Source organism: Melozone crissalis, unplaced genomic scaffold, assembly GCF_028551555.1.
Source record: "Melozone crissalis strain CALT ecotype California unplaced genomic scaffold, PUWL_Pcris_2 ptg000018l_1, whole genome shotgun sequence".
NCBI lineage: Eukaryota > Metazoa > Chordata > Aves > Passeriformes > Passerellidae > Melozone > Melozone crissalis.
In genome coordinates, this window is record NW_026535796.1 from 27,656,213 (window position 1) to 27,670,889 (window position 14,677).

Here is a 14,677-nt window from a genome sequence, read left to right on the forward strand (position 1 = left end):
TTTTACAAGATTGTTTTTCAAAATACACTAAACCTGGAAATGACAACAAATTATTCAGATGGGATTGTTAACAGTACATAGCCTCAGAGCTTTCTTGTTTAATTATGTCAAGAAGGTAGCCACAGAGTTTGAGTGGATTTACTCTATAAGTGATATTTTTTTTCGTATTCTGACTTTCAAGACTTTTCTTTTGCCCTCCATAGGAATTCAGAGCATTTGAACTTCTCCGCAGTGGCCTGGATAGATCAAAATACCTGTTGGTGAAAGAAGCAAAAATCATTGCAATGACTTGTACTCATGCTGCTCTGAAACGACGGGACCTGGTTGAATTAGGTTTCAAAGTAATGACTTTACTAGTGTTACTGTACTGCTTGATTTTGGTGTTGGTTCTCCCCTATTCCCCACCCCATATGAATCTTTCTATCTGCCCCAAATGTAGGCCAGCTAGATTATTTAGAGTTGCGGTTTTTTACCTATATGTTTCAATTTTTAAATTTTACTGAAGAAAAATATAACTTCTGTAAGTAAAAGATTAAATCACTTCTAACTTACTGTATATACTAAAATTGTAAGTAGTGCTTTTTTTAAAAAGTCAGTTTTGCCATATTACATGATAAACAGCAGTGATAGGATTAATAAAATAGAGGTAGAACTGGCCTCTATGGCCAGTTAACGTGGCATTTACAGCTTTGTTTACCTAAAAAATTAACAATTTGACGAAAAATAACTACGATGCAATGCTTTTTTTCATTCCAAAATGGTAACTATAACTGTTAATTTAGTGCAGTCTTTGTTTCTGACAAAAGCCAGCCACCAGTAATTCTTCAGCATTATTTTTCACTGATCGTGTACTGTATTGGATCACAAAATGGCTTCTCTTCAGCTTCAGTGCAGAGATACCAAATTATTTTGCTCCGCTGCAGAAAACTTTTCTCTTGTGGTTATGGCATATAGGAAGCATGTAATGTAATTCAGTCTTGGATTCCTTCTAGGTATAAGTCCTGACTGGTACAGAGAGATCTGCCATTGGTGTAGTAGGACTTCACCTATTTGGTAATACTGATATTCTCCCTGTGAGGTGAAATCCTGCTGTAACCATCCCACCTGGAAAAATCTGAAGGAGTAATAGATGCTTTCTTTTGGTAGGCTGAATAAATACCTTTATTTGTGTTACTGTGTTTATGGACATCTCTTTACTTTTTTTTTTTTCTCAGTATGACAACATTTTAATGGAAGAGTCTGCTCAGATTCTGGAGATAGAAACCTTTATACCTCTCCTGTTGCAGGTTAGACTTGAAACATAAAAGATCTTAAATAAGACTTTGTGCTCTTGAACACTGTTGAATATTAAAATGAAAATTATCATGTGCAGGAAGTAACCCAGAACTGATCTTTGCTAGTAAGACCTTTCACATTGATTTGACTGATTTGATTTTTAATTATGAAATTATTTAATGCAGTGAAGTAACCATCTTATATTTTTTTTCAAACTTTTAAATGAGCATTGATTAACCAGCTGCATCTGGCAGTTGAGGGAAAGTAGGTATATGTGAGGAATGCAGAAACTGAACAGTTTGTATAATTAGAGTAGACCATTTCACCATAGAGACGTATTCTGAGGGATATTCTATGAGTTTATTTATGTGAGGCATCCAAATAGTCTTTGAAAATTGAGTGGGTTTTAATTTTAACAAAACCTAAGGATCTAGCCTTCCAGAGTAGCAGTGTTTGATTTTTTTACTTGCAATTCAGTGAGAAATCTTTAAAAACAGAATTCTGGGGGACCTCTTTGTCCAAGATTTAAATGGCTGATACGTATGGAAAACTATATAGAATGCTTCATCATCTGCAAAGAAGAAACTTCCAGGAGTGAGTAAAAAAAAAGACAGTAAGCTTTGAGTTTTTGTGAGTTTTTTTATTCTTGCTAATAAAAATTATTTCCATACTCTTTTTTTCTAAGGCGTTTTCAGCCTTGGGGAGTTGGACAGTCCAGAGTTCAGTTTTCTTTCCTTGCTGTCTGATCAGAAACTGCTTCAGAGCTCTTCCACTTCAAGTGTCAGGAAAAGGAGCTTTATGCTGTGTCTCAAATAGTGTTCCCATAAGAAAGGGAATTATCACAGGAGTGTGTAATGAGGATCTGACAGCTGGAAGTCTCCAGGATGCTAATTGTGAAGAGCATTCAGTCCAAGAGCCAAGATGGGAATTAGTTAGGGGCACATCCTGGTCATGGAAGAGGCTATTTGAGAATTACAGAAGTAAGCATGATCTACAGAGACACTTGAAAGGCAGGTTCAGTGTTGCCTCAGACATCTGAACACTAAAAACTGTTTCAGATGCTTCATATTCACTACTTCAGAATCCAAAAATGAAGTTCAGAGGACAGTTCTGGGTTGACTGCTGTGACTGTGAAGTAATCAGGGGTTTTAGCCTTTAAAACAATAAAATAGGATCTTTATTCTGATATTTCTCTACTAATTTTAGTAGATAAAAGTACTTTATTGGTTTTTATTGTTTTATAAGAAAAGAGACTTTATTTACAATTCTCCTCTCTGATTGGATGGAAGCTAGCAGTCTTTAAAAGACTCAAGTTCAGTGTAGCTTAAAAAGAAATGTTGAAGGGCTAAGACAAAGGCAGACAATCTGACTCTTGATGTGTTTTGAGTGCCTTGATTATATTGTAATGGTTGCAGTGGTGTAACTGTTCCATTCTAGAACCCCCAGGATGGATTCAGTCGTTTGAAGCGCTGGATTATGATTGGTGACCATCATCAGTTGCCACCAGTCATTAAGAACATGGCTTTTCAGAAGTACTCCAACATGGAACAGTCTCTTTTTACACGGTTTGTTCGTGTTGGAGTGCCAACTGTTGATTTGGATGCACAAGGAAGAGCTAGAGCAAGGTAAGACAGGAAATCCTTTGTCTAGCTTGTAAGAAAGTAACAAGTGAGAGAGCACACACAGCTAGGGAAGCTGGTTTTTATTGTTAGGACAGGAGTTTGCAAAATTGGAATTTAGTTCCATTAATTTCAGCTTAGACTAGGAAGGCAGATTTTACTTCTCTGAAATGCTATCAGATTAATTTCTTCATTGTTATTTTTATATAGTAGTACTCTGCTGTTACCTGAGTACTTTAATGAAAATTGTATTTCAAGGTACTTAATCATCTTAGATGTTCAGGGTTTTTTTACAAATGAAACTTTACAGAAGCTTTCTTTTCTAAACTAATGTTTAGTATATTCAAAGTTAAATAAAAATCTGATTTATTTACCATGGAATATACAATAATTCCCTTAAAGACTGTAAAAGGCTGCGTTTCTGTAGTATTTCAGGAGAGATACATCCAGAGGTTGGGCAGATTCAGGTTGTCCTCATGAGAACAAAAAGCCTTTTTTATAGTAAAGGAGATACTGCGACTCTGTAGTGTAATAGCTTTTTTTTATATATGTATTTGTCATTTCACAGTAGTAATTTAAACATCAGATTTATTGATTGTGTAAATTGTATATTTGTGGTGTCATGTTAAGAAGGAAAAATAAAACCAATTAAGAGAAAATTACTTCATATAAAATCTTGCTACTCTAGGTTTAGTTCTAAATCTTTATTTTAGGGATAAAGTGTAGTCAACAATATAAAGGATAACTTCAATTTTTTCATGTAGGAAATGCTTGGAATCTAGAATATTATTTTCTAGTGTTATGAATGACAGTTCAGTATGATATTTAAAATGAAGATTTTTATCTGAATGTGTTGGTGAATAAAGTTTATTTTTCAAAATCATAGTGAACTTCTTAGTGATAAGAGAGCAAAAGTCTTTCACTTTGCAAGTAATTTCTTGATCAAGAAATTACTTCCTGTGCTTTGTCTTTTGTAATCACAGGTACTTCCCCATGAGCTATCTGCTTCTTGATCTAGTCTGGATATTGTTAGGCATTTGTGAATGAGACATTTTGTTAGCATTACTGTCCCTAGAAATATCAGGAATTGTTCAGAATTAGGTAGATTTTGTTTGTTTCCATTGGTGTCTTGTGTCAATACTAGGAAATACACAAAATAAATAAGGAAATCAATTTCTTTTTACTGTAAGAAGCTTTACCGCAGTTAACGCAGAAAATACTATTTTCCTTATTCCTTCTGTTTTGTAAAGAAGGACTGATATTCCTTAAGTTTTGTTACCCATCAAAGTTTTCACTAGAATTCTCTCAAAATTTGTAGCTTGATCAGGAGGAACAGACTTAAACCCAAGTGTGCCACATTGACATGGCATCTGAAGTTTTCGGTGAGAGAGAACAAAACAGAATCATGACCTAAAAATAATATTGCTGGATAGATTGTTCGGGTGTGTTCATTTATATATGTACAGGCTGCCTAGCAGAATTACTCTTTTCACTGAAATCCTACAAAAGCCTTGATCCCATATGCATGTGAACTCTCTGGGATGAGCAGAAGAGCCTGCTGTAGCTCACTGTGTGTGCTTTGTGTCTGTGTGCTTTTGGACAGTTTGTGTAACCTCTACAACTGGCGCTACAAGAACCTGGGTAACCTGCCTCACGTGCAGCTTCTGCCAGAGTTCAGAACGGCCAATGCTGGCTTCTTGTATGACTTCCAGCTTATAAATGTAGAAGACTTCAATGGTGTAGGAGAGTCTGAACCCAATCCTTATTTCTATCAGGTAAGGGAATAAATAACATGTGTTATTTATTAACCTCAATAGGGTTTGTTGGATCTGCAGTGAGACAGACTATCAAAAACAGTAAACTGACATTCAGTTCATGTTCTCTGATAACTGAGTCATGTATGTGATTTTTTCCTCCTTTTAATGAGTTTTGAATGTTGAAAATGAAAACATTGTGTTGGGGCTTTTGCTCAGTGAATTACTTTGTTTTCTCATTGTTATGGGAAGGATGAGACTTGGTGTAATTCATTACAAAATGTAATTTTGACCTAAGGCAAATTAAAGTCCATTGTAATTCGGCTGTACTGCCATGATAGTGGAAAAATAGTAGCACTTCCCCTAAGCACAAAGAGTGGAAGCTTGCTTGATTGCTCATACCTGAGTTTGAAGAGTCACTGTGTTATTTGTGCTATAGATAGGAATGCTAAAATGCCCATTCATTAAAGAATAAAACAGTACTGCTAGTAATATACATAAGAGGTACAGAGACATTGAGGGTGAAGTAAATTGCCAAAAAACCCTAATCCTGGAGTTTCTCAACTAAGTTTTCAAACTTTCAACTAAATTTTGGAATTAAGCCATCATCAACAGTAATCATCAACAGTCTCTATCTATTTCTCTTAAATTAGGAAAACATTTTATACTTGTAATGAGATGCTTATATTTTCAGTCCTTTTATTTTTCTTGTTTTAAAAACTGGTGAAACAAACTATGGTGCCTAAAATAGCAAACCTGGGCTTTGGAAAAATTAGAGCTGGAGCGATGTGCAAGTTAAGGAGTTTAATTCAAACATGGAATCAACACCTTATATTTTGCTCAATATTATGGAAATCAAACAATATACTTTATGATGATAATATTCATGTTCATTTTTTCCTCTGAAGATCAGTGAGACTTTTGTGAATCTCTGTTTTTAAAAAGGTATGAAATATATTCATAAGTTTTGCTTGGGTTCTTCTCAGTGCTTTTTCAGTACAAATTAGTGTGGTGCTAGAGAAGAAAGCAATGGTTAATCATAATCCACTTTATCCCATTGCTAGATTGAGGACAGAATTGCTTGGAGATACTATTTTGGTTTTGTTTTTGAAACTCTAACATGCAAGTAGTAAAAAGTTGTCCAGTGGAACACAAACAGCTGAAATGAGTGCCTCATAATTTGGAATGCTAGCACTGCTTTAGACCACTCTTTGGCTAAAGAAGATTAAGATCACTGACATGAGGACACAGAACACACTTCTCATTATATCAGCACTCTCATGTGCACACTCTTCTAATACTTCTACCATTACTTTTTTTTTTGTGATCTTGATAATTGATGTGATAGTTAGCAGAATATGTTGGTGGCATTCTAGGTTTTTCATGAGATAACAGATTGTTGTCAGGTATAATTCTCTTTGTGAATTTTGGCTTTTCTTTCCAGGGTTAAAGGGGATTAAAATTTGTAGAATAGCTTTACACCCACAGGTGTTTGATATGCCTGGCAACTGCATTTTCCAAGTAATGCAGAGCCCACTTAGTAAGAAAAAATAAATGAGGCTGGTATGTCCAGCCTATTCAAACATACGCCAAGTGGGGATAAAATTCCTTGTATAAATAGAGCAGGAGTAAATGTCAGCATTTGAGAACAACTTTTTAACCTGAAAGATAATTTTTGTTGACAGAAAATGGATTTAAATAGCCTATGAATAACATCAGTCTGGAAATAGAACAAAGCTTCCCATAGCCAGAAGAGTAGTACTTTGGAACATACTCATAAAGTAATGACAGAGAGAGAAAGTTACAATATACAAAATAACAGCTGGTAATTTGTAATTGAATAGCATGGCCTGCAGTGGAAATAACTGGATTTGATAATCCAGATGTCTGTCTCCTAAGTAATACTTTAAAAGACTTTATACTTGTGTAACTAGTTCTTACTTTCACTTTACTGGGGAGTGAGTCATTGCACCTTTTTTTGAGTAAATATTGCAAAGTTTCAATCAGTGACTAACAGTAATATTGATGTAGCTATTTTAACAGTTGTCTGAAAAGGAATGAGACTGAAGGTATTAAACCTACTTGTGGTTCTTTCATTCTTTCAAAGTGGCTTGTGTGAAGTGAGCAAAGAATCATCAGATCTAGGGACATTTCTCTCAGCACTAAAATATTTGTCTAAATACCAGACAATGTCACAGGTGTTTTTCTTTGTAACCTTACATGATGAGTAACCATTTTTTTGGTCTTTTTCTTCATGTCTGTTTCTTTCATTTTAAACTTTAGAATCTTGGTGAGGCGGAGTATGTTGTGGCAGTTTTCATGTACATGTGCCTGCTTGGTTATCCTGCAGACAGGATAAGTATCCTGACAACTTATAATGGACAGAAACACCTGATCCGTGATGTCATTAATCAGCGATGTGGAAACAATCCTCTGATTGGAAGGCCAAACAAGGTGACTTTGAAAGTATATCAGTCATTGCACTAGTTCTGGTTTCTGTTGTCATATTTTTCTATTGTCATATTGTCAATTGTCAATTTCTGTTTTTTAAATTGTCATATGGCAAATCTGTCTGATTTAAGCTATACTTACACAGGTATCTGTGGAAGTATTTAATATATTCATAAGTATTTAATCACATATTTATGAACCTACATTCTATGGAATTTCTTAGATTAGTGCCCTTGTTTTTGCCTGTGGATAATTTGACAGAGTGAAGTTGGTGAAGGTGAAAAGACTACAGGCTGTGTGGGACAGAATAACTCTTTTTTTATAACTTATTTTTTTTTATCACAAATGATAAAAAATAACATCATTCCCCAAAATCACATCATTCGGAAGATCCACCCAGAGTGGAAATTATTTGATAGGATGTATGATCATGAAGAAACAAATAAAGAATATAGTTATAAATGTCTGGTGCTAATTCTGCAGCTTAAAACTGTCTTACAAAGCTAATGGCTTTCCGTAATCTTTTGGAATTAGCACCTTACTTCTCTGTCCAAATTTAAATAAAAAGAAGTAAAAGAAACACTATACAGTCAAACTCCTCCCAACATATTCCAAAAAAATATGGCTTTTTTTAGAAGCTAGCTAAATCAGTTAAAGAATTTTCTTTTCATGTTTACTGCAATCTCAGTCCAAAGTCAATGTTAAAATTGTGGTGTCATGTTTTAATTGAAATGGCAAAGATTAACTATAGAGTTTTTCCCTTCTCTTTGAATTCTCTAGGTAACAACTGTGGACAGGTTTCAAGGCCAGCAGAACGATTATATTCTGCTTTCCCTAGTGCGTACCAAAGCTGTAGGCCACCTTAGGTATGTAAGAACATCTTCCTGTAGTGCCATAGCAGTACTTGAACTCTGTATCAGATACAGAAATGTTTATGGTATACATTGTACAAAAAATTCTATTGTATGAGTATGTAGTAGGAATGAAGTTCAATGCTATGTATGTAATCAAGTTCAGAGAGACTTCCTTTTATAACTGCCTGGTACCCTCTTCTCGAGCACTTTATCCTTTGGTGATGGCTCTTACCCTATAATTAGTTTATATTGCTGCAGATAGGCTGACCTTGGTTTCACCCTAGTTGAATGATAGGACTGTAGTATTTGTTGAGCAAATGCAGGCTTAAATTTTCTCATAGATCCTTTCCTGTAATCAAGGTTTTTATTTATTTTGCATCAGAAGTGTTTGATCATTGCATAAGTTGCTTTATTGTGTGTGGTTTTAAATGTTTGCACTTTTGCTTTGGGATGTGATGGAGAAACAATCTTAGGTAGATAGATGAGTTCTCAAATTCATCTTTACTTGTTCAGATGCTGAAATGCTATTGGGATTTTTTCTCAATGTTTACTCTCAACTTCTGAGGTGTAGGAAAACAGTAGAGAGTGGTTTTTCATAGTGGTATTGGTACAGTGAACCAATATATTTATGTTTCTATATAATGGTACTAGGATTTGCTAGTTACTGGAACAATGTGTAGTAAAAAAAACTAAAGACAAGATAGTATTTGGGCAGGTGATTTTATATTTCTTTTTATTAAGACTCATGTCTAGTTATTTTTATTGCAAGTGTGTCATCGGTGGAAAATAATGTTTGATTTTATTTTCTGAAGGGATGTCCGGCGATTAGTTGTTGCCATGTCAAGAGCCAGACTTGGACTTTATATCTTTGCAAGGGTATCACTATTTCAGAACTGTTTTGAGCTAACTCCAGCTTTCAGCCAACTCACAGCTCGACCACTTCACCTCCATATCGTTCCCACTGAATGTTTTCCAACGGCAAGACAGGTAGGGACAGCTGCACTGGATTTTGGTATCTATAATGGGTGTTTGTGTTTGCTCACTTTTTTTGGGTAGGCTGCAAGAGGTGAAACTGTTTTCTCTGCCAGACTGGTGCATTTGCTTCTTGGCGTTGGACCAGGCTGCCCAGGAAAATGATGGAATCACTATCCCTGGAAGTATTTTAAAAAAGGTGTGGATGTGGCAGTTGAGGGTTTAGTGGTGAACTCAACAGTGCCACTTGATGATTGAATTTTGTTGATACTAGAGGTCTTTTCCAACCTTAATGATTCTATGAATAACTCCTTGGAGTGATCTTTTGTCATGATACACACCAGATGTTTCCACAAAAGTTAATTATCAGTACAGTTTAATTATCAGTAGCTGTTGGGCCTGCTTTTTCCCGAGTTCTGCCTGTGTGAATGATTCAATATTCCTTTTGTGATCAAAATAGTTTTTTAGTTCTTATATGTTTGTGGTCATATTATGAAACCAAATTACACTGTTTCTCAAGCAGAGCTACATAAAGCTACTCATTTCTCATTTAAAGAGGTAAAATTACATGTAACTGAGTAATTCAGGATTACAAGTTAATTTTTTTTCTCTTTAAATTGGTTTCAGTATAATGAGAGTTTTGCGGCTGAGATAGGTTTTTGTACTTATGAACCTAATTTGTAATACTGCACTAGATCTTTAGGGGAAAGGTTCGTATGGAGGGTCTAAGCACAGGGCACACAGCAGGATGCTCAATGAAGACACTAAGGAGCATATCTGCTCTGCTTTCTGAAGCTTTGAGAAGGGATACATGCATGCACCCAAAACTCAGTTACAGCTCTTTCCCTGGCTCAAATGCTGTTGACAAGTTTGGGAGGGAGCCCTTTCAGTTTAAACTTGCAGATCAACTGTGCAACAAGAATGCAGCAAGCGTGGTCAGTGAGTGTGAGCGAGGAGCTTGGGCTGCGACAGGCAAGAGGCTAAATCCTTATCTGATCATAAACAATTTGTGCCTTTAATATGTTAAATTACTCATGTCCAAAATGTACTTCATGGAGTAAGAATCAAAACCCAGCCTCCCCTTTTGAAGTTTCTTCTCCAGGCTGCAGTATCATGATTGATCCAGTTCCCCAAAATGTAAGACCTATGCTTCCTAACTTTCCAAAGAATTCACCAATTCTTTTTTTCTTTGAAAAGCGTTATTTAATTTCTTGGGGCTTGTGACTTCTAATATAGGTAAATAACCTTTGAATGGTGGTTGTTTTGCTTTGTTTGCTGAATGTCAACTTTTTTCTCCCTTCCTTAGAATGGAGAAAGACCAGCTCACCAAATACATGTTATTAAGAACATGCCTCAAATGGCTAACTTTGTGTACAATATGTATATGCACATGATACAGAGTACACGCCACCATCAACAGGTAAGGAACTTCTAAGTTTTGGAATGCATTTAAAATAAATCATTTTTTTGTAAATGACACAAGAAGCTGTTGAGATTCGAGTCTGTTTCTGTTATATTTAAAATTCAAGAAGTATTAATGACTGAAAGAATATTTCGGTCTTGTGAAATGTTGCGGTAGCAAAAGATGTATCTTCTAGTAGTGTAAGCCTCAGTTTAAGGCTCCAAACCTATCAGTAATTGATGACAAGTGCATTGATGGCTCTGTCTGGGCCAAAAATGCTGTTCATTAACACTATAGAACTAGCTTGTCCAGTACTAATTTGAGGGAGACTTGTGTGTTACCTTTCAGGTTAGTGTGGGATTTCAGCTAGTTGGATTATAACACCACTGCATGATGTAATAATGTTTTGTGAGGGAAACACCAGATCATGTCTTGAAACCATTTTCAACCAGATCCTGTTGAATCTCCCTATTATCCAGATTAGTTTGCAACTGTAGTGTTTTTTGTTCTGGAGCAATTTTTTTCAGCCATACTTCAGTATTAAGGACAATTGCATGGGGTTGGAAGCGGTTGTAGACACTTCTGTACCTAGTTTTGTCACTGTTTAACCCCTGAAGCAGAATTCAGAACCCATCAGAAAGTCTTTACAGTCTCATGTAAGTGAGTGGAGAATTAAGGTAGCTTAGATAGTGTGCTGAGCAGAAAGCTGCCTTTACTCAGCATGCTTGGAGCTGTAAGGCCTAGAAGTGGTTAAACCAAAAGGGAATGGTCTTAAATGCTCCCCCTTAACTGCATCAGCTTTCACACAGTGTCTAGGGTCTGTCATCTTTATATTATCTATATATTATTCTTCATATATTATATAATCCCTATATGTTGTATTACCTACAATTTATTCTTTCATGGTTCTCTGAAGTTCCCTTATTGGTTTTTGCTCTTCTGAAAGATTTCCAAAAAGTGGACAAAAGTGATGTAAAAGGACATTGCTTACTCTGTGTTAGTTGACTGTGAGAAGCGAATGTGAACATGATTGTCCTTGAACAGATAGTCTAAGAGATCTAGGTCCTGTTCTTTAATGCAGGGATGTCTCTGTCACATCCTTTTTTTCTTTCACTTCCATGTTTCATCTAATATGGAACAGTGTAATCAGTAGAGATCAGAACCCAAAAGCAACTGAATGTCAGACTTCCCAAAAATTTATTTTTCTCTGCAGTTCTTACCCAGTGACTTCTGGATTTTATTTTTATTTCTGAGAGAAAGCTTCAGCCAAATTTGAAGTTTTTTGTTACCCAGAAAAATCCTTTTCCAGGCTGTCTGAACAGAGAGGATGCTTTCTCACTATTTTGAAGAAATGCTTTGTAATTACCTGTGTGCTATAAAAAGAAGGGGATATACAAAGAGGACACTATTAGAATTTCTTCTTACTGTAATTTTTTTTAGTAGTAGTGAAGTAAGCTCACACTGTTTTTTTAGAAACCCAGTACTATAAGCATCTGACAAGACTTGCTTTGAAGCCAGTTTGTGTAATATAGTTGGTGATCTTTCAACCATGCAAAATGTTATGTGATGAGGACTCACTAGATTGTGCAGTAGATTGGCCACATTTAGGTGTAAATTAATAGCCCTGTCAAACCAGGGAAGTGTATACATGTCCTGAAAAGCAGATGATAGCACCTAAATTTTACCAAAAAGCATTTGCTTGACACTTTAATCAAATGTGGACACATTTGTTCTGCTAATACCCGTTACTCTTTTTGGCATCCTAATCTTATCCATTGCTAGCTAAAATTAGTTACAAAACTGCTGTTTTCCTACTGTGACAATGAATCACATTCTCCTTGCAGGAGAAGCTCAGAAGTGAACTACTGAAAAAAACAAAGCTGGCACTAAATTTCTTTTGTTCTATTCAGTACAACATTATTATTTTCCTTTTCTTTTACACTAGTCCTTACAGTAGTCATCAGAAAGCACAAGGTGCATCTAAGTGAGTCACAGAAGTCTGAGTTTATCTCATACATCAAGAATGTATTTTTGTAAGATCTTTGTTTGGAACTACACTTTCCTGTGTACAGATGGATATAGAGACCAGTCTGAGAACTTCAAAGTCTATAGAAAATGCTTTTTATATCTCTGCTGGTAATCATAATTGATTTGTAGGTTTGCCTCTGCAAATTTGTCATATTAGTGTCATCTAACTGAAAGTAAACCTTCACTGTAATTAACCACCTAATTTGTCATGTGATACAAAGTTGGTTTTTGAGCAAAACAAATGGTCAAGTTTTCAAGATTGCATTTCGTTGAAATGGTCCAAAGTATTCTAAAGAAATATCCATCATGTCATTGAATAATGTCAGGCTGCAAGAAGTATGAGTGCTTCTGTTCAGCCTCCAATTGAATAGCATTCATCCATACTCATCAGCTCAATGTATTTCTGGTATTTTTTGTCCAGTTGTGTTACTTGGCTACCATTCCAGCCTATAATGTTTTACAAACTATTTCTTTGGTAAGCACAACACTGTGAATATATGAAATTACTTTTTCAGAAGTATTGTGTGAAAATATTTAAGCATTGTTTAACTGCTATTGAAACTTGAATTGTGCAAGTACAGGTAACATTCACATAGTATTTTATAAGATGCTGCAAGGGGAAATTATGGATATGAGTTGTTTAAGACAGGCCTGTTGAAGGCATCAAAACCAACTTAAACATGTCTTGGAGTTTGAAATGGTGACAGATGAGATTTGGATAGAAATACGCATATTGCTCCAAGTAGGGATTTACCATAACCCTATTACTTGTCTGAGTGTTTAAGATAATGAAATGTGTTTTCTGTCCTGGAATTGGAAGTCCTGAGATTTTTTACACCCTCTTTTCAAAAAAACAAAATATCTAAGATGACTATATTGTGACCATTATTCTAATTTTTTTTATATATAGGCGTGAATTGCTTACAAATCATTACGACTTCTAAATTTTAAGTGTTTGTTGTTAATGCAAAATTCTAAATATGAGATGAGCAGTTCAAGCTTAAGTGCAAAAACTTAAAATCCTTCCTTTTTCAATCATCCAGCATTTACTGCCCCCACCTGCCATGATTGAAGAACCAGAACCGACACAAACTGGAGAGACTGAAGCAGAAGGTGAAGTTCAGGGCCTGCAGGAAGATGCAGCAGAAGAAAGTGAAGTAGTGGAAGAAATGATGAAGGAAGGAGAATTGAATGTGGATGAAATTGATGAACATCGAAAAATGCCAGAACACCCTGGAAGAGACAGTGATAGTGGAGACAGTGAACCTGAGAATGAGACTGAAAAATGATTGATGGAATCCTTGTCCTTAATGCATTTTGGGAAATTGGCAGGGAAAAGAGCAGTTGGAAAAATAACTGCTATTTTTACATTGACTTTCATTAAATGGTTGCCTCTGTAATACCTGGTTGGTATATTTTTCACTGAATACTTTGTGGACAAGCAACATATTTGGCAAACATTCTACTGAGTTCTTGTCACTATTGGTAATGTAATTTGTTTAATGGCCTCAAATTATATGCATTTTCCTTTTTATAAGTTGTTCAGTAAAGATGCTTTTTATACCAATTTTGAATATTTGACTCTTAATTCAGTCACCCAGTAAACCTCACTAAGTATATTCAGTATTGGTCAGACATGCTTTATGGTTTCCTTAGTGTTTTTTCTATGGAGAATTCCTCATGCAGGGCTGTGCTTGTATACACTGAGATGGTATTTTAGGCATAGGCTCAAGTTCATTAAGATATCTGATTGTATGTCTGAGAAATGTGAATTGTCATGGGACTTGGAAGGGATCAAAAGCTTTATTGAATTTTTACCTTATTGGATTCTCAGGATCCACATAGTGTAGCAATTTCCTATCATTCGTATCATTCTTCTGATGTTGTTTTTATTCTGTACAGAAGAAGGAAGGATGCAGCTTTTCAACAGCACTGGGTTCTGAATCAGTGTTTTGAAATAAATTTCTCTTGCTTGAAGGAGACACAGTAATTGTCCAGGCTAAAGCCGCACGGGGAAGAAAAGAGAAGGTAGTTCCCTGAATGCAGGCTATGTAAAACACACAATATTTATATTAATGACATAAGGGTTGAGTGGGGTTTTTTTAGGGTAACTTCTGAGTGTGCACATTTCATAAAGTGATCAGAGAAATGATTTGTCCCTGATTCATTATGAATACTTGTCATCATGTCAAATTAGTTAGTGATTTAATGAGACTTAGGAATTTCCAAGTAGGTTTTCAAGCACAGCAATTGCCATAAGAACGCCTTTTGGTGGCAAAGGGAAAACTCTTGGATTTCAAGTGTTGCAGTTGTGAAGCTGCC

The 14,677-nt window shown here is 35.6% G+C and overlaps 1 protein-coding gene across 1 annotated transcript in view; it reads left to right on the plus strand.

Moving 5' to 3' along the window:
- Positions 1 to 13,922, plus strand: part of AQR (aquarius intron-binding spliceosomal factor) — a 46,111-nt gene extending 32,189 nt beyond the window's left edge. Inside the window, exons 26-34 of the mRNA XM_054275997.1 lie at positions 204 to 341; positions 1,215 to 1,286; positions 2,713 to 2,900; positions 4,498 to 4,669; positions 6,932 to 7,102; positions 7,880 to 7,965; positions 8,766 to 8,940; positions 10,232 to 10,345; positions 13,399 to 13,922. Coding sequence (XP_054131972.1) covers positions 204 to 341; positions 1,215 to 1,286; positions 2,713 to 2,900; positions 4,498 to 4,669; positions 6,932 to 7,102; positions 7,880 to 7,965; positions 8,766 to 8,940; positions 10,232 to 10,345; positions 13,399 to 13,644 — 1,362 coding nt within the window. The 3' untranslated portion in view covers positions 13,645 to 13,922. The remainder of the gene's footprint in view (positions 1 to 203; positions 342 to 1,214; positions 1,287 to 2,712; positions 2,901 to 4,497; positions 4,670 to 6,931; positions 7,103 to 7,879; positions 7,966 to 8,765; positions 8,941 to 10,231; positions 10,346 to 13,398) is intronic.
- Positions 13,923 to 14,677: the final 755 nt, after the last annotated feature.